At 32.0% G+C, this 20,892-nt stretch overlaps 1 protein-coding gene across 1 annotated transcript; it reads right to left on the bottom strand.

Moving 5' to 3' along the window:
• Nucleotides 1–50: 50 nt before the first annotated feature.
• LOC129952203 (23 kDa integral membrane protein-like) lies at nucleotides 51–17,432 on the bottom strand. The gene is made up of 6 exons (XM_056064682.1): nucleotides 17,277–17,432; nucleotides 16,896–16,999; nucleotides 2,260–2,451; nucleotides 2,032–2,193; nucleotides 1,784–1,978; nucleotides 51–417 (listed from the first exon to the last, which is right to left on the bottom strand). The coding sequence occupies exons 2-6, from the start codon at nucleotides 16,953–16,955 to the stop codon at nucleotides 346–348; spliced, it is 681 nt and encodes a 226-aa protein (XP_055920657.1). The 5' UTR covers nucleotides 16,956–16,999; nucleotides 17,277–17,432; the 3' UTR covers nucleotides 51–345.
• Between the last annotated feature and the right edge of the window lie 3,460 nt (nucleotides 17,433–20,892).

A 20,892-nucleotide genomic window follows, 5' to 3' on the forward strand; every position in this document is an offset into this window, starting at 1 on the left:
TTTCATTATATTCAACTACTAAATTCTTTAAGGTATTTATACTTAAAGGCTTGCTATTATGGCTTTGTTTTAATAGTTTTCGGTATAACAAAATAAAAAATAATTATTTAACACATTTTTTTGTTTGTATTTAAAACTTATAAAATACATTACATTAAAATATACAAAAATATAAGCATATTAATATTGAACAAGCTAAGAACAAAATTATTTTTCGATTTTTTCATTTACAATTAGTAATATTAATTAAATTTGTAATTTTTCAGCACCTTTCGATGATTTAAATCTTATTTGATACTAGACAAGATTTAAACAAAATAATACATAGCACCTTTGTAGCATCTATTAGTATGCAGATCTTCGTTTGTAATTCAGAATACTATTTGCTAAACAACAAGAAAACACGAAACCAACGAACTGAAAATAAAAAAAATAATTTTGTTAAAGAATATTTTAAAATATAAAATAATTAAAAAGAAATATATAAATATATTATTGTTGGCCACGACACTTAACCCCAAGTGAATAGATTCCGTCAAATAGCAGTCTCGTCTCATTATTAGCCTCGGTCTCGTATAATAATTAACAAGTGAATAGTTATTTTTGGCTTCCAAAACATTGTTAACATTTTATAGAAAATTTTGAACGGAGAAAACTTCACTTTTGATAATTCCTTTAATCTAGTTTTTTAATTTATTCGCTTTTATCTCTATGGATATGAGGTAAATAAATAAAAAGTGCCTGACGTACCGCTTAATATTTCGCCGGTTTTTTTATTCGCCGTCAAATGTATTAGTCGAAACTCTTTGGCAGCTAAAAGTGCAAGGACTCTCACTGGAGCTATAGGACATAATATTTATAATTAATTTGTTTCGTATGCACCTTGATCCCGACAAGGACTGTCATGCAAGAGGTCTTGGGTTCAATCCCTACCTGTGCAACATATAGTTTTTTCTTACGAGTACTGCCTCTCGCGAGGAATTCACAAATCCTCCAAGAGTAATACTTGTCATTAAAACTGCTTTCTCAAATTAGCCGTTCGGGTTTGGCATAAAACTGTAGGTCCCCTCTATCCCTGACAATACTCGCGCACAGGAATGGTTGAAAGTTGTAAGTCTCTAGGCCATAGTTCTCTACGGACTGTTGCACCACCTAATTTATTTATTTGTTGAGACTTTTTGTTTGGAGCCTTGTGGAACCATTTGGCGGAAATAGATCTTCAGTGTTAATGGTGCACCTTCCTTTTTACAATGTAATAAACGTTTATTGATTTATCCTACAAAATATGGTTTTTTTAAAAACTAAAATGAAACCTCGTATGTAGTCTTTCTTCCACTTAAGGTGTATATGCAGGCTGAAACCAACCGATAGATTGAGATGCACGGTTGCGTTGGAGCGTCGATTACTTAGATGTTATAAATATGGACTTTAAAATATGAAAACATAATTCCGATAATATTTATGAGGTGGTGAAAGGGGGGGAACGACGAATCAGATAGATTATTTATCCAAATGGCACTTTTAGTGCAGAAGAAATAGCGCAAATCAGAAGTTAGCCTATAGTATCGTAGCATATTAAAATTGCTGTTATATAGTAGCAACTTAACATACTTGTGGGTTTTGAAAATGATTTTTTAATAGTTTGCATTAGAACTAAGCTGAAAATTATGCAACTGGTTTGAGATGCAAAGTAACTTTATGCTAAACTAGTAGTTTTGAGATACATATATTAAACCTATCTAGTAAAAATATGGGTTATGTTTGAGAATATAATATAGTTTACCTCGATGGCAGCAATAATTAATCCAACGTATTTGATCATATCACTATTTTTGTCCCAGAAGTTCCTAAATGCCATTTTGCAACCTTGTTTATAAACAGTTTCTGAATTACAATTGTTCTTATCATCGCAACAAGTTGTTGGGAAAAATCCTTGGTATGTATAATCACGGTAATCATTCTTTCCACAGCAATGAAACTAGAACACACGTCATGTTAAAATTTATATTTAAAAAAAAAATGTATATTTACTCCAATCTGCAAAGCATCCATATAATCGGCTTTTTGGGTACGACGGCTCCAAGCTTTATCGACAACCTGCCCCATATTGTTTACATAGTCTTCTTTGTAAATCCACACATATACTACCAACGCCAATTGAGCAACCATCAACACAAACAGGAAGCACGCATACTGTAAATAAAAGGAGATTCGAAATAATAAAATTTGATATGATACAAGACTTAATGCTCTGCTTACGGTCATGGACATGCAATACGATTCGCGAAGGGCTCCACAACATCCAAAGAATGCTATAATTGTGATAACGCATCCCAGGGCAATAAGAGTAATTGGTATCTGTTGCACTTTTATAGCCTCTGATAGTTCATTTACCGTGCTGATATCGCTAAAAAGCATTGAACCAGCAACTATCATAAGAATACCGCATATCTGAAATTTAAACAATTTTTTTTAATTTTTTAATAAAAAAGCTGAATTGATAGACAAACATTATATACAAATATAATAAAATACTATATACAAAAGTAAGGAGAAAATAAAATGGTCTTGTTTTTTCCTTTAATCTTATTAACTTTTTACAGGAAGTAATCGGACCGATTTATGAAATTGAAAATGATAATATTTCTAAACGCTTCAAAGTCTATAGAATCAATCTCAAAGATTTTTAGAAAGATGTCTTTATGTGCGAATACATTTTTGTATACAGACAATAACACAGAAAAGTGTAGAAAGGATTTTCAGAAAAATTGAATGGGTGATTTTTTTCGAAAGCAATTTAAAAAAATATGTAACAACGCTAGCGGGCTCAATTAAATTTTTATAATTATATCATATGTGATACAAAATTAATATAGTCTTGAAAAAGTGCATTTAAATATGTTCCGAACAAGAAATGATTTTACCTCTAAAATAATTGTATATGTATGTAAATATATAGTTTTTGAAATCTGGTAAAATTTTGAGAAAAATCGAAGTAACGGTTTTTTATAAAAAAAAAAAACATTACTAAAAGTTTTTATAGGTCCTCAGGCCTGTTAAGTCCGTTGGGAACCCCTTAAGAGGCATCGGGCCTCTGCTACGCCTACACGCCATCGCCATCGTGAACCAATTCCGGATGTGTTTCAGCTTCCTCGAACTCTTGTCTAGTGAATCTGATTCCGACTCGACTGTCCTGCGCTATGTGCTTCTCGGTCGTCTAGCTCTTCTTTCTTCTTGTGTAAGCGGATTCCACTGCATAGCAATTAGTTTTCGAAGCATAGGTCCAATACATTGCCACTTACGTCTTCGTATTATAAATTCTATAGGTTTCTGAACTGTCCTTCTACGAAGGACCTCATTTTATATACGGTTTGGCCAAATAATCCTTAGGATGTTACGAAGACATCTATTCACGAAAGTTTGCAGCTTTCTTGTTGTGGCTGAAGTAACCTTCCAAGTGCTGCATCTATAAAGAAGCACAGATTCGAAATTTGAGTCGTAGCTTTGTTCTTAAGATGATAGAGTTATTCCTCCAAATCTTTGATAGCATACCGAACAATATTTATTTAAGAGGATGGTCGGGTTCCGAGGCTAATTATTTTTGTTTTGTCGGAATTAATTTTCAGCCCCACAACTTCTGCTTCTCTCTCCACACTTGTTGTCATTCGATGGAGATCCATGATCCTATGAGAAAGTAAGCAAGAATCGTTTGCGTAATCAAAATGCTTTAAATAGGATGTGAAAGTCCATTGGATCCCTCCGCTACCTGACAGAGCTGAGCGGAGAAATTCGATTCGGATTTCAAATTCATCTGACAACCTACCATCGTGCAGAACGAGACACTTGGATCCATGATATGCTGCTTTAAGAATAGCAATTAGTTATTCTGGGATGCATCTCTTCCACAAAGCTTACCAGATATACTCCCTGTTAACGCTATCAAAGGCCTTCTCGAAGTCGATGACAGTAGGTGTAGTGGTGATCGATATTCAACGCACTGTTCAATAATGATTCGCAGGGTGTTGATATGATATTTACACTAGGATTAAGCGTGGAATCCTGCTTGTTCGGCATCGAGTTTGGCCTCAAGGAGTTCTCTGATGCCTTTGTGCTTCACTTTTGATACTATTTTGGCAACGGTAGATAGAACGTTAATTCCTCTGTAACGTTCGCACTTTGTAAGATCTCCTTTTTTTGGAAGCTTGACCATAATTCCCTTCTTCCATTCATGAGGGAAGCTTTCGGTGGTCCAGGCTTCTTTTATGAGCGGATGAAGCAGTTCACTTGATAATGTTGGCACTGCTTGTAAAAGCTCTGAGGGAATACCATCAAGTCGTGCAGCTTTGTTGTTCTTAAGTGCTTTATTTGCGGCAACGATCTCATCTTTACAGGGAGGGGCGGTGCGGATTCGGGGATTAGTTTATTCAGGCGCTTCAGAAGGTATCGTTTACAAACACTCGGTTTAAAACTGAGGAAAAGTGTTCTTTCCTCCTTCTGACTTTCTCATCCACAGAACTTATCACAGTTCCCTCTAAAAGTTGGTACAAATTAATTTTTGAATAAGATATCTAGCAACAATTAAAAATGATATCATAGCTTATTTGATGCAACAAGTTAATCGACTATCTCTACTCCGATCGTATTTACAATTTAAACTTATTCGACTTTCAAGGCGAACAATTATAACTTATATAATTTAAATTCAATATCAATAAGAATAATTTGTCATTTTGAGTTCAACATTTTGTGAAATTAATGATTTCCATGGCAAAGGGCAAAACAGCAGGGTTCTTATCTTACCAGTATTAATTGAATAAACTGTGTACAAAAATATATACCTTGATATGCTTAAAAATAATTTGAATACATTTTCAAATTATGTTTAAGTTAAGTTTATGTATTAAACTAACTTTAAAACAGATTTATTGTGAATTTATAAAATGAGGAAACATGAACTAAGGACCATCACAAGCAATGGAACCTACTCCGAAGCATAACTTAAAATGTTAATACTAACTTTTTATGACAAAAGTAATCAATTTTATTGCAACGCATGTCCAAATTATTTCCATAGCTCCAAGCAACTATTGTAGTTTTCTCTTAAAGACATTTTTAAACACTATAATTTATATAAGTTGATAAAATTGTCCACATTCATAAATAACAAATATACATATAGAATTAGAAAAACAATACAGTTAAATAAATTCTGTTAATTTTTCTCGTCTAGTCTGGAAAAGCATTAGCTAAACTGAAGGTTACAAGTTTACAAACTTATTTTCATTTTCTCCCCATTTTGGCTCATAATTTCAAGTTGTTCTATACTCAATTATTTTAACCGGGGATATAGGAATTTGTTTCGTGTTCCAAAAAACCATTGTTTTATCAAAGGGGAGAAATCACGCAAAAAGGTAATTATTTAATACCTGTGTATTTCTCCCCGGAAACACAATGTAAGTATGTATACATTGGTTTTCTTACTTTTACTATGATTATGGGGCTATAATATCGTATAATTCTAAAATAATACGATAAGAATACAACTGATTTAATTTGATGTGAAAAGAATGAAATAAGCAACAGGTTATATAAAAAACACTATAATTGGTACATTCATTTATAAAAAAAAAAACACTTTATACATTCTATCTCAATTTTGGATTAATTCGCCATACAAAATTTTCACCTACACAGATATTGACTTTTATTTTTTTAAATGCAAATATTATTTTTATTTTTAAATTTATGTTTATACAGTTGGTATACAAAATATCAATAATTTAAGCTGATGAGAGGTAAAAAAATTAAAACATTTTGAAAAAGTAGATATTATTACTTCTTTTGAAATGATTTTCTTATTTTTTATTTGTATTTTGTATGAATCATTTGTGTCACGTCAAGAAGTATAAAAATACTTTTATGTGCTTTATTTGATATTTAAATTGTTTATAGGTAAATACAAGACAATATTGTTTCATATAAGTATACAAACTACTTTATTTTTTTATTTGAAGATTTTGTAATTTGAAAGATCTGCATTTCATTACTTCTATATATTTATGTTATGTAAAGGGAGCTTTTAATTGATTTATATCTAACTAGACCATATGCAATACATAATTTAACAAGAAAGATATGAATAATTTTTCTTCCAATTAATTAAGTCCACCTCTCATCTAAAAAAACGTAAATTTATAAGTACATAGATTAGAAGAATGTAATCATAAACTTCTTTGAAAATTGTATTTATTTAATAAACTCTGAAAATAAACATACTCGTCATTATAATTAATAGGTAATAATTGATGTGAATTTTTCTAGACAAAACAAATGAACATTATTACGTGTTTCTATGAAAATTCACTTAAATCTAAAATGGAAAACAATGTCGTGTGTGCTGTATAAACGTGGTTAATACGTATAGCAAATCAATTTCCCTAGAAACGAATTTCTCGAACAAAAGAAACTGCTAGCTAGAATCTTTCGTTAGAATAGCTAAAGATGATGTCATTTATGTAGATCACGTTGCTATAAAATACAAGAAAATGCACCCCTTGATCCCACGAACTCGCTCCTTTGATTGAGGAATACAAATAGCAATAGCGATTTCAAAGTATTCCTATTCATTCACATTATGGACCGAGAGCTGAGGGTTAATTTTTGCCGTTACATGAAAAAAGTTGATATGAAAGTTGTAGGTAGTCTTAGTAAAGGTGATAATACAGGGTCCGGCAAAAAAATCTCCAATATTTTAAAAGGCAATGACAAATAAATAAACATTTTAACAGAAAATTATATTGAATATTTTAATTTAAATACTATGCCATTTTACATTAAATAAAATAATTACTTAGTTTTAAAAACTTTGTCCGTTAAATATTGTCCTCAATCATTAAAATACATTCACGAAGCCTTTCCCTGAAGTTTTCCATTGCTCTTTGAGTTATTTGTGGTGTAATGGCTGCCACTTCCTAAGTGATTGCCTCCTTAAGTGCTTCCAAAGATGTTGGGCGATGAGTGTAGGGCCTTTAAATGTCCCCAAAGAAAAAAAGCACAAGGTGATAAATCGGGGGACCTTTTTGGCCAGGATAAGTATCCTCGTAAAGAAAGAAGATGCCGTGGAAACATCTCTTTCAAAATGGTTATTGAACGCCGTGAAGTGTGTGCTTTGGCTCCATCTTGTTGGAACCAGACTTTTTTGTGGTTCCTAGTAAACTGATTTAAGTTTGGTTGGAGGAAGGTCTCAATCATGTGACAGTAGCGATCTGCATTAACTGTAACTTTTTGCCCATTTTCTTCAAAAAAATACGGACCTAACACACCAAATTCAGCAACAGCACTCCAAACTGTCACATAATGGCTGTGAAGTGGTCGTTAATGAATTTCTAGAGGGTTTTCTGTTGCCCAGTATCGGAAATTTTGTTTATTATCCGGCGTTCTTGCGGTTAAAAGTCGGCCAGACGATTTTCTCTTTAGCGCAGAACCCGTTTGATAAGCAAACTTTAATTATTTTCCATCTGGAACAGGATCATGTCATCCAAGTTCAAATCGAATCCGAAATGCTCGCTGAGTAGTAATGATGCCACGCCGTTATGATTACTAAAACGCCACGGAGACCTTTATCTATCTATACCCGGAATACCATTTTATCTATAAATAGCTTTAAATATAAACGTCTAAAAATACGGGAGGTTTCTTAGCCGGACCCGTAGAAACGTTCCTCTGCCGTCACGAAGTGGCGCGATTCAGAGAAAAGGTGCATCAAAAGTACTTTGAAATGAAATAGGGAGGGAACCACTTCAGATGCATTGCATCTTGACACCTACTATTCTTTTATCTTAAATATTGTTTCGACAGACGTGTAGATGGTCGCATTTATCCTGCAAAAGTCGCCGAAAATGCGTATTTTTTGGCTTTTTAGTCTTTTGGAAAACATCTTGAAATTGGTATTATCCGGAAGCCCTTGATTCATGATTCCGAACATGATAGACGTCTATGTGGCCGCATTTTCCGGGCAGACGTAGCCGAGAATGTGTTTTTTTTTTGGCGTTCTTAGACTTTTGTGAAACGGGATACCGATATAATGCCCAACGACTTTTCAAAACTTTAATTCTGGTTCAATAGCAATTTTCTGGATGCTTCAAAATAAAAATATGAACCCGAGTTTAAGTTAGTAGCCGATTGTCTAAGAAATAATTTTCGTCGCACGCAAACTACAGTTGAAGCCTGGCATCACCGCCTGAAGTGCATTGTGGGGATAATAAACTAAGAATTATATATGCACTAATTTATCAAAGGAAATTATCGTAGGGGGTCAAGTTTCCCAAATCATTTTTCCCAAAGTCCCGGCTCCAAACAGGATATTTTTCCCAATTTTGTTTCCCAACAAATAAGCTTTTAAAAAAAATTTGTGTCCCAATATAATTTTTGGCTCAACTTTTCATTAGCTCACGAATTTCGACTTTTTTGATAGATATGTGCAAAAGCGAGGAAACATTTATTCCTATTTTTAATCAATTTTCAAAGATCACTTTTTCACATACAACACGCCGGCCGCGACACCGCGCCGCGGAAAAACTTAGCATTTTGACAAATAATGATTGGAAAATATTGCCTCTAGAAGAATGACAAAAATTGGGAAATTACATTTTGGGAAAAATGGACATTGGGACCCACGAATTGGGAGTTTTTTCTACAATCGAAAATGAAAGATGTTGTTACTACAATTGAGAAAATAAGCAGCGGTAAAAAATTTCAATTGGAAAAATAAAGCGTGAAAACAAACAAGAAGTTAAAATATGTCATTACAAGGCGGTCAAAAATTGAAAGCTACTTTCAACTACTTAAATTACATTCATTTAAAATGATTTTAAAGCTTAAATAGCAACATCTTTAACCAAAGCAAAATGTATACTGCGAAAAAAGTATTTTATCAATTATAAAGGTAAGTTCTTTAAATAAATATAAGTTAAAAAGGGTTTCACTCCGAAATCTGAAATCGGAACTGACAGACGTTAAAATATATAATACGTATGTTGTTAGTTTACATAATGAAATCTAAATCAGTACCTAGGGTTTGGCTTCCGAAAATAACAATAGATATCCAAGAAATTAGGCCACTTAAGCTTTCCCTATCCTGGTAAACGCTGATTCAAATTTTCAACTATGAAACCAATATTAACCCTCGAGATACTGGTTACTATGCGATTACTTATTACAGCTCTTTAATTAATTTTAGAAACAGACTGTTTTTTCTCCATTGTTAAAAAATCAATAAAAATGTGTATGAGTAAGTTCAAGAATGACTAACCAATGTTTAAATGTACATTTAAAGTTATATTAATACCAATTAACTGAATAATGTAAAATGGTCCAAACACCATATGTAATCTAATTAAGTTAATTAAACAAAAACCAACTGGAAACATATGTATGAATACACGCCTTGGCTTACAGTTCGTGCTTAATTTTTGAAAGGTGTTATTGTCCACGAAAACTAAGACTCATGTAAAATAAATGATTGCACATATAAAATACACAATTTAATTTAAAATAAATTATTTACTCAGGGAATTGATGAACATTTGATAAGAATTATAAGAACTTCAATAATGTTTCCCTATTTTTGGGTCCTTTCATCAACTCAATAAATTGTTTCATTTTCATTTTCATTTGCCATTATTACATTACAAAATTATTCTATAATAATTAATTTATTTTTTTAATTTAAAGCACTCTGAGTGAATATAATGTATAATCTAAAACTGGACATTAATTGGCAAGATAAGTAGACAATAAATTAGTAATATAATTTGGAAAAATTATACCGCCCGGTCAATTCAGTCATGAGTTCTGCAACTATTTTTAAAAGGGCATTAATTTACAAAAACTAAATTATTGTTCATAATTAACGTTCTCGTATCATTTGTTTAGAATAAACCTTGAATCTATTCATACACTTAGTTCAAATATGCGATTCGGATTACAGAGCTGATTTAAATTGGAGGCAAATTGGAATGCCAGTTTCATCTTTTTAATTGTAGTGTTGTTTTTTTTTTTTAATTTTTTAATTAAAATATTTGTAAAATAAATACAATTATCTTGCCTTCGAAGCAGTTGCTGGCTTTGGGACCATCTGTGAGTGAAACAGTCGTCTAAAGCACTTTTGGACTTAAACTTAATCTTCCTCAATTTTGAAGTACAAACTTAGATCGATTACAGTCACGCAAAAAAGAACAGCCGTACATTATAAAAAAGATCAATTTGAAATGTAATACTAAGTTCACGCCATGTGATATTAGGACCCAAAAAATTTGAATTTGTACAGTTAACTACAAAAACGAATGTAGGTAAGGTATTGGTAAAGATATTCTCTTTTCTCATAAAATCCCAAGAATAGCGTTCAGTTGGGCAATTTTAAGAAAATAATGTAAGTTTTAAAAAAAAATTATGTTAAAAAAAAAGTATCCAAAGGTATACAGACGTTAAAGTATGGTTAGGGAAGACGATATCATGGACTTTGCTCAAACTTCCATCCATAATACAAGAAATTCTACAAATATTGCTATAAAACATATAGATAATTATTTTAATTTAAAATATAGGGTACTTTGATTCTTTCATCGTGAGCTAATACTTGCGAGGAATTAACAAATCCTCCAAGAGTAATTCTTTTCATGAAAGTAGACGTTCAGCCGCGCCGCCGCCGCCGCCGGTCTGAGAAACATTACTCGTGCACAGGAATGGTTAAGATGCACAGTGTTACCACTTTTGAAGTAGATCCACTTCTTCTTTCAAACAAAATTATAATATACTTCCTTTTTCTCACCATCACCAAAATATTGAAATACTTCATTTTAAAAGTTTTTGTTTCTAGCTTCTTCAATTCTAATAAAAAAAATTAGTAAACTGAATCTTCTTCTTTTTTCTCTTTATCAATCTTGTATGAAGTCTCAAAATGTTCATTCAAAACTCAAAACAATTAAGAATCGCTTGAGTCTTTGCAGTCAGATTTCTTTTTATTTAATATATTCGAGTTTAACCCTTTTGTCATTTTTACTTGCTACTGAAGGAGCTATAAGGCAAGTTTTGCATTCGTAAAACAATTTGAACTCGAGATTTTAATAAAACATGACATTAAGATGGTAAAAAAGTCTAGTTCCTGATTTTTTAAAACTAAAAATAACAGTAGTCAGTACAAATTTGTACAGTTTGAAATTCGATATCTTGAAAATGGGTCATCGTTGTTTTACAAAATTGAAATGCATGCCTTTTAATAACAAGTTCTAAGAAACTGCATACCAAAAATATTTTAAAACTAAATTTAAAAAAAGTATAAAGAATTTTTTGCAGGTACATTTTAAATTTTAAAATACAGGAAATAGCCGAATAAATTAATTATTGTACGTCGACAACCTAGTCATACTGTCAGAATAAATACCCGTGTTTTGTTAGAAAATCTATCAATAATATAGTAGGATTTCTCACGAATAACAAAAACAATATCAGCAGTATGAATACTACCGATAAAAGTCAAAGTAGAATCTTACTAGGGATGGGTTTTTATACGAGGTTCGAATGGATCTTTGAAGCTAAAAATATAATGTTACGCAAAAGGAGATTAAATATCGAGGTTTAAAACTGAATCCAACATTAAATTGCAAATTCATGTATCAGAGAAAACCCAAAACTTGCAAAGCTTGATAAATTTAATATGGAAAAATATCTTCTTCAACAAACATATTAATTTATTTACAAAAATACAACATATTTAATATTCAGTTATGAAATCAGATCTTTTATTTGTTGTTCAGGCTTAAGGATCAAAAGAATGTGAAGAAATCAAAACATTTTAAGGGAATATCATATATTAAAAAAAAGAAAAATAGAGGACTTCCAAAACTTCTACGAGCACGCTGAAGTATCATGCTGATTACATCATCAAAATCTGCAGCAACCATCAGAACACAAACCTTTCAAAAAAAACTTCTTTCATATAAGTTGAGAGCAAGGACTGGTGGTTTTCAAGATGCCAATGAGTGTGGAGTGAGATTGGAAGATGATTTTAACAATATAAGCTATAGGAAAGAACAAATGTTCAACATCATATAGAAAAATGAGGACACAATGAAGCATTCGTTGATAGAAGAATCTTAAGAATCATTCATTAAAGTTCAACTATAACCTTGGTACCAGAAACTGTTTCCAGGATTCACTGATTTATGAACTTAATCTTATCTTTAAAGGAAGTGAAGTACTCAACTTAGATGGAACTTCTTTTAATGGAAGTTTTAACCAATTCTGTAAACTTTACAACTTTAAATCAAAAGAAGATTATCTAATCTTCATTGCTATATGTCCAATATTCAAAATTTAAGACCAACAGACTAAAAATATCCTAAACGAGTATTATTGGGTAATATTAAGTAATTTTTAAGAGATATTTACAACTAAAGATTGTTATTAATGACAAAATTCTATTAAATTCAAAATATAAATATATTTATTAATGTTTGTCAATACGGCATAGCCATATTGTAGAAAATGCTTTCTTAATGTAAATTATTGAATTACTTACTACTTGCTTATTGAATATAAATTATAGATTGTTGAAAAGTATTGCATTATATTATAACCATTTCAAACTAAAAACGTTAATCATCGCTAATAAGGTTTTAAAAAAATGTATAACTAGAAACGTTAAGGGATGATACATACAATAGATTTGTTTTTCGGGTATGTATATATTTTTCTCTCAGTGTAAACAAAAGAAACAAACTACGTGTTTATCGAAAATATTTTTTGTTGTCTAGTCACAAATCAACATTGCAAGCATATTTGTAGTAAAATACATGCTTTCATGTACATTTGTAATTCAGCTTGAATAGCTTTTTCGACAGTAAAAAACAAGTTTTGAAAAGCTTTATGCTAATAATTTAAAATATTATGGCTTTAAATATTCAAATATTAAGCATCGGATTTTTCACTGATCACTGAATAGAAAATCCAAAATTGGTTATTTCACTTTTTTTTTTAAAAACGTTTTGTGATTTTTAAATTATAATCCAAACATTTAAACATACTGTTGATACATTCAAGTTAAATTAAGCGCAAAACTTGTTTACCTATGCCCCCATATAAAATTCCTTTCTTGATCTCAACCAAATTTAAAATTCCCGAACGGAACTCAACATCATTTTAAGAAACTCTAAGGTTGCCTCTTAAATTTCTACTTAAACTAAAATGATGAAAAAATGAAAACGAAAATAAAATTAAAAATAAACCCGGCATATAAACAAACAACAACTGTGTCATGTTCGTCGTATTACGTCACAACTCACAATAGCAAAAATTGTATCTCAAAGTCATTGATGTAGTCATTCTCATTGGCATTGTATATTATTTATTTTGTATTATGTATTTAAAAGTTTATAAAAGTTTTTGTATGCTTATTTTAAAGTAAATAAGAGTGGGATGAAAAAATAAAGAGCAGAGACGTAGCCATAATAAAGTAAAATGGGTAAATAAAAAGCATAATTTCATAAGACATTTTGTTTGAAATGCTTATTCAAATTTTATTTTATTAAATTTTATTTATCTTCTCTTGCATTTAAAAAATACATTCGAAAAAATTAACATGTTTTCGTTATTTAAATACAAGATGGCAAATATTTAAAAAATAAAAGTGTATCTGTGAAATTTTGTGCTGAAATTGAAAGCACTTTACAGCGAGCAACAATTTTGAGGTTATATTTATTATTCATTTTAATTGTTTTTTTTGTCAATTATTATTTCAATATTTTATTCAATGTTAGTCGAAAACACGAATATGCCAAAAAAAATAAAAATGAACACGTTCACATGGAAGACAAAACCAACTATCGAGTTTCTAAGAAGCCATTAATTTCAACGTTGAAACTTTACTTTTACACAAATTTACATTATTATTTACAGATACAAAGAATGACATCAGGTAATAATCGATTATTCTTTTATTTTGTATGGCAAATGAACATTATATACTTATTCTTTGTTTCGACACAAAACATATATGTATGTGGCTGCAGAAAATAATAAATAAGTAATTAAGTTCAGCTTTTAGTTGAATGAAATAACATGATCAGCTGATAAATTAACAACTAAGGTTGACAATGGAGACTAAATACGTATTTCATTGTGTTCGTCGCGTCGCGTCGTCAGAACCCGATTAATGTGAGTGAACCATAAAGACATGTTTGTAATTTGTATTTTGAAAACTAGACTTCGATTATTTTTTGGAAAATAAAACAAAACTCATTAGCATATAATTCGACATTCATCATCCGTGTTGTATTGAATCTATCACGCAGTTCCCGGCTATTGAAATATGTAGTTAATTAGTAACCCCGCTAAATATACCTTTTGACTTCGTCTGAGCAGCGTATTGACCTTAATCTAGGAGGAAGGAATTCTTAGAAACGATGCAAAATACAACGTTGGATTAAGAAAACAAGGCAATATGGCGATTATTTCGAAAGTATTCAATGGAGTTTGGAAAAGCATTTCAATGGACCAATTTCAAGACTTAGTGAAAAGCACTGTAATAAAGCAGAAGGTCCAATTATCAACAAAACAAAATTACAAAACATTACAAACACATAAAAGATTGCTATTCTGTGGTTATTTTATTTAGAATAGGTTTCATATTTTTCAAGCATTTTTAATTTTAAATAAAATGGGTTGTGTTTAATTTATTTAAATTTGTATTTGTTTGTATTTCATAATCATAAGATGTGCTGTCGCATTTATAAATCTTACGTAGTTCAATATTTACAAAATGTTTATGAATTGATTATAAAAAAAGAGGCTCACACTGATAACTTCCCATCATGTCTGTGGATTTGTCTTACTTAAAAGTTTGTAGGTTTACGTGTCGGGTTAAAAAAGTTGTTAGTTGAACTATTCTTAAAAATTTTAAAATTACCAACAATATTTTTCATGTAAGGAAACAGTTTAGTTTGAAAATCTAGTTTTGTTAAATGGATTTTTAGTCGAAAACTAATTTTTACCAATTTTAGAAGCAATTCTTAAATTTTTACAAAGTAAATGAAAGAAATTAATTTAAACCGAACATCAATTTTTACCAAATTTGTGTATTTCTTGAAGATTATTTTTATGAAAAAAACGGACCGTTGGATTTTTATAAAAAAAAACTATTGAATATCGAAAACAATAGTTTATCGAAAACTATATTTTCTTTGAAATAAAAAGTTTGAAGACAAAATTTTTAATTTTTGAAAAGCTATTTGAGCCGAAAGTAATTTTGTTTTTTTTTCAAAAATGTGAAAGTCAATTAGATTTTTCACAAAAATTTTCTGAATGATGACAACAATATATTTAAAAATATAAAAGTAGTTTAGAGCCAATATATCAAATTTTTGAAAAGATATTTGAGACAAAAATCAATTTTTACCAACTTTTGAAAATTTTTTACTTTAGGTTTTTATTTTTTGTAAACAAAAACTGTCAATTCGATTTTTCTCAAAATTTGTCCGAATGTAGAAAACAATATTTCTTATAAGTTTAAATTAATTGGAAGCAATAATCTCAAAGTTTCGAAAAGATATTTGAGTCGAAAATCAATTTTTACCAACATTTGTTAAATTTTCTTTTAAGTTTTTATTTTTTGTAAAAAAAAACTGTCAATTCGATTTTTCTCAAAATTTTACCAAATGTTGAAAAAGTTATTTTTCGTTGCACAAAATTGTTTTGCAGATAAAATCATTTTGTATTCATAAAATTTTCGAGGTGACACATTTTTTTTAGTTTTTTTGATTTATAAAAGAAACGTTAATTGGATTTTTTTTTTCAAAAAATATAATTGTTTGGTATCACGTTACAATATATTATATAAAATTTAATTCGAGTCTCTAGCGTCATTGGTTCGTAAAATATTTAGGGTTACCAAAAATATTCGCCTTTTTCAAACTACTATGGTAAAAAAACCACCCACGCAATTTTCTTGAGAGCCTTTCTGCATCTTTTCGCAAAAAAAACGTAGCGAATGTACGGACGTACGGACGGACGTGCGAACGTACGTACACACGAACGCACAGACATCTTTCTAAAAATCTTTTATTTTGACTCTAGGGACTTTGAAACGTAGAGAAATGTCAAAATTTTCAATTTGACATATCGGACCCATTAAAATAACTTTCTTTGGGAAGTTAAAAAGTAAATTAAACACAAATATTAAATATACTTTAAAAATCACAACTATTTCATTGGTCGCAGCATGTGTTAAAAATTAATGAATTAAATTATTAAAATTGTATCACCTATCTATAACTTATATAAAAATGAGCGCTAATATACACATTGTATGGAGTTATAAAATCGATATTAAAGTCAATGGAAATTAATTTTAATTGAATGTCGATATCACCTCCCTTTGATAAATTTTTACGAGCGCCTCTGCTCTATGTTGTTCGAAACTTATCATGAAACACCATTTTACGATACTCCACAAAAGGGGAAACAATAAAACAAACAAAACTTAATCTCACGCATTTGATCTGTCATCTGTCTGAACTTAGTATTCAGACGATGAGTTTTCTTGTTATTCAAAATTATAGCGCCAAATTCCACAATAGTTTAAGGTTAGGTAGCACATCAAACAAAACCATACATAAGACCCAATGTTGGATTTTGTTTTCTTGAACTCTAACTCTAGACATTTTTAAAATATATAATATACGTAAATACATATGATATATTTGTAGATACATATGTAAGTACATATATACATAGATATATTTTAAATGAAAAGTTAAGGGGGATTTTTGGGATTAGAAATATTCCAGGTATAAATTTGTATAAAAGCTGTAGAATGTAATAATGTTACTATATTAACTTACCGCACAAAGAAAATTGAACAGGAATAAGATATATTTAACCATTGATATTCCGCAGCCCATGTTGTTAGAAAAATGTATTCCCCGTTTTTATAAACACTAGAAACCTACAAAAAATAATAATTTTGAGTTTAATCACAAATTGTATTCACCACGACAAAGTAACACCATTAGACAATATTAATTATGTCAATTTTTTAAACCAAGGACATTTAAAGAATATAATTATTTACACACTATTTAAGTTTTCAGATATTTTTTAAATACTTGGTACAAATTCTAATAACGCGTCACGATTGCACGATTAATATAATTTCTAGTCGATGGTGGGTGAGGTTTGTTTTTATTTTTGAACTGTGAGCTAGAGATATGTCTACACTATACCTTTTGTTGGAGCACAATATTAGAGAAAAAGTCAACAAAGTGGCAAGTATGGGAAAAGATCTTTTTGTCTCGCAGCGAGTGAATCAGAGAGATCGAAGACAACGTTGTGTGTCGCTAGCAAAAGCAAATGAAACTGAGATCAACGAATTTTCAATTTTCGTTCCAAAGCCATAAGTAACGTTTCTATTTTGTTTTTCTCGTATATTTGTGTTTTAGTTTTTGGAGTTTGATACGAAATGTTGTGTGGAAAGGAACATTCGTAATAACAAAATAATGTAGATAAATGTATGTAATAACTTTTGTTATTTCGAATAAAAAGCTTCTATAGATAGATATGTAGGTAAGGTGGTATTTTCAGTGATTGGTGGGCTTACCAATCACCTACCTACCTGTTGAGAATTAGGTATCTTTATGAATATTATTAAATGCTTATTAGTTTTCAAAAAGCTCACTCGTGGATGGTTTTATGGATTTGTTAGAAACTGAGAGTTAGAAAATGAAAACATTGGAAAAGGAAAACATAAATGCGTGGATAGAATATATTTAGGACTTCAAGAAACCAGTTCTTGCTTCCAGTTTTGTGTTTTCTTGTTTCAAAGAGAGTCCAACACAATGGTACCTATGTTATGGTTTTAGATTGTGCAACATTGCATTGAACATAAAAGTTGTGGTAGTCTACAGTAAGTATTAGAAGGCTTAAAAGAAAATCAATTAAATATTATGTATTATGTAGGTAAGGTTCATGCACTCGCCGCCCGCCGGCCGCCGCACCGTACGACTTTTTATTCAAACAAGAAATCTTATAAAAGGAATAATAAAAATAATATATGGGTACCTAAAAGCAAAATAAAAATAGTTAAGAAAATGACTTTTAAAGTCTGTTTGTGAAAAAGATGAATTTATGTATTTTTTTTAGCGCAAAACATTTAATTAATACCTATGCATATGTTTTGACGTTATAGTTTTAAAATGTTCAATTCTTACTTTTTTGTGTGCGCTAAAGTTTGTAGCAATCTTGTTGTAAACATATTAAGGTAGATAGGGGAGAGGGGATATCTGCTTAAGATGACTTAGTCGACAAGATGACATAGTCGTATTTTCTCAGCAACCATTGGTTTAACGCAGTGTTTTTCAACCCTCCTAGGGGGTCGCGAAGCCTTTTTAAAGGAGTCGCGAAGATTCTTAAGAGGAATTCTAAAAGGTTGAAAAAATACTGTAGTTAAAAAAACAATAAAGTTTAAACAGATTTATTAAGAAAAATGATAATTAAAGGACATATTCATTTGTGTCAAATAAACAAAAAATAAAAATAAGCTCTGAATAAAATCCATCTAAAATATTTGTATCAAACTAACAAAAAAATAATTCTTAATGCGAGGGTCCTAGCTACGATACTTAAAATGTCCTGGGTGATTTTAATACCAAGCTAGGAAGGGAAGACATCTTCCGACAACGGATTCAGGCTCATAAATTTTGCTGCGGGGCGAAACGTCATGGAAGCCAGTACGCGTTTTCCACACCTCAACATCCACAAAGGAACTTGGAGTTCTCCAGATAAATCTACCGTCAACCAGATTGACCATATTGCGATCGACGCCAGACACGCTTCCAGCACCATGGATGTCCGAACTTTCTGAGGAGTTAACATTGACTCGGACCACTACCTCGTTGTAGCCAAGGTAGCACTTCGGATTTTTAGGAGAAGGTAGAACGTCGAGCGGCTACAATCGCCAGAGATCGCCAAATCCTTCTCCGACCGAGTTACCAGTAACCTCTCTCGAAGTTCTCTGCCGCCAACACAATGTATCGAAAACCAGTGTCAACATTGCCAAGATGCAATCAGAGGCAATCAAAGGCGGCTTGCCTCTGATGTGCTGGGTTTCAAACAGCCACCAACAAAGAACTCCGGGTTTGATGAGGTATGTCGGCAGGCAAATGCAGCCAAACAACAGGCACGCAAAGCGGCGCTGCATAAAAGGACGAGAGCTGCTCATGAGCTCTATGAGCAGAAGAGGAGAGAAGAAACCCCGACTTCTCAGAAGGAAAAAGAGAGGGCATGAGAAGCGTGCGGTAGAAGATGTTGAGGTTTAAAAGCAGGAATGAAGTTTAAAAGTATTATGAACAGGTGAAACGAAATTCACAGGTACATAAACCTAGAACCGAAGGCTGCAAAGACGAAAGTGGAAACATCATAGTGGATTTGCAATCAATGCTGAGGATATGGAAAGACCACTTTTGCAGAATCTATAACGGCGACGACGAACCGAATTCCGTCATTAGGCAGGATGATCCATTCAACATAGACGACGAAAGCCAACAATCCCATCCTCCCGACTTAGACGAAGTAAATATTGCCATACCTAAGCTAAAGTCTAAAAAAGCCGCTAGAGCGGATGGCTTCAATGCCGAGCAGTTTAAAGCAGCTGGAGATAAGTTGGTTAGGAGCATGCACCATACACTTATCTGTAAGATATGGTCGGAAGAAAGCATGCCCCATGAATGGAACCTCAGTATTGTTTGCCCGATCCTTAAAAAAAGCATACCCCCTAAACTGCACCAACTATAGAGGAATCAGTCTATTTAATATCGCCTACAAAATCTTCTCGGCAGATCCTGGAAAAAAACCCAAGAGCACCAAATTGACACCCACCATCTTTTCATCGATTTCAAGGCCGCATATGACAGCATCTACAGGGACGAGCTGTATAGAGCCCTGTCTTGTTTTGGCATACCTGATGACTCGTCCGTTTGTGCAGGATGACCATGGAGAATTCACGCTGCTCCATAAAGGTTGGAAACAACTTAACAGAACCCTTCGATGTCAAAAAAGGTTTTAGACAAGGTGATGCGTTGTCATGCGATTTTTTTGACATCGTGCTTGAAAGAATAGTGCAGAGCTCACACGTCAACACTAGAGGCACTATCTTTCAAAAGTCTGTCCAATTACTAAAATATGTTGATGACATTGACATAACATTGACATGTAAGTATTGAGACAGAGGCGGCAAAAATGGGTTTAAAGGTTAATGAGGGCAAAACAAAGTACATGCTGTCGTCAAGAAAGGACATACAACACCGACGTGTTGGTCAAAACGTGACCATCGACAGACGTAACTTTGAGGTAGTCAAGGACTTCGTCTACCTAGGCTCCGCTGTAAACGCAGAAAACAACACCTGCTCTGAGAACTAAGAAAGCAATTGAGTGGTAAAGTCCTTTCCCGAATGACCAAAGTCTCGCTATATAAGCCCCTTGTCATCCCTGTCCTGCTATACGGTGCAGAAGCATGGACTATGACAAAAGCGGATGAATGCACATTGGGTTGGTTCGAGAGAAAAGTTATTTGTGTAATCTACGGCCCCGTATGCATCGAAGAAGAGTGGAGAAGAAGATGGAACGACGAGCCAGAAGGGTAAAAGCCCAACGACTAAGATGGCTGGGTCACGTAGAGCGCATGAAAACTAATTCTCTGGCCCGGAAAGTCTTCGAATCCACACCAACAGAACAGCGCAGTAGAGGAAGACCGCGGATCAGGTGGCGCGCACAAGTGGAAAGTGACCTCAACCAACTTGGATCGCGAAACTGGAGACATCTTGCTAGGGACCGAGCTGGATGGAG

This window comes from Eupeodes corollae, chromosome 3 (genome assembly GCF_945859685.1).
Source record: "Eupeodes corollae chromosome 3, idEupCoro1.1, whole genome shotgun sequence".
NCBI lineage: Eukaryota > Metazoa > Arthropoda > Insecta > Diptera > Syrphidae > Eupeodes > Eupeodes corollae.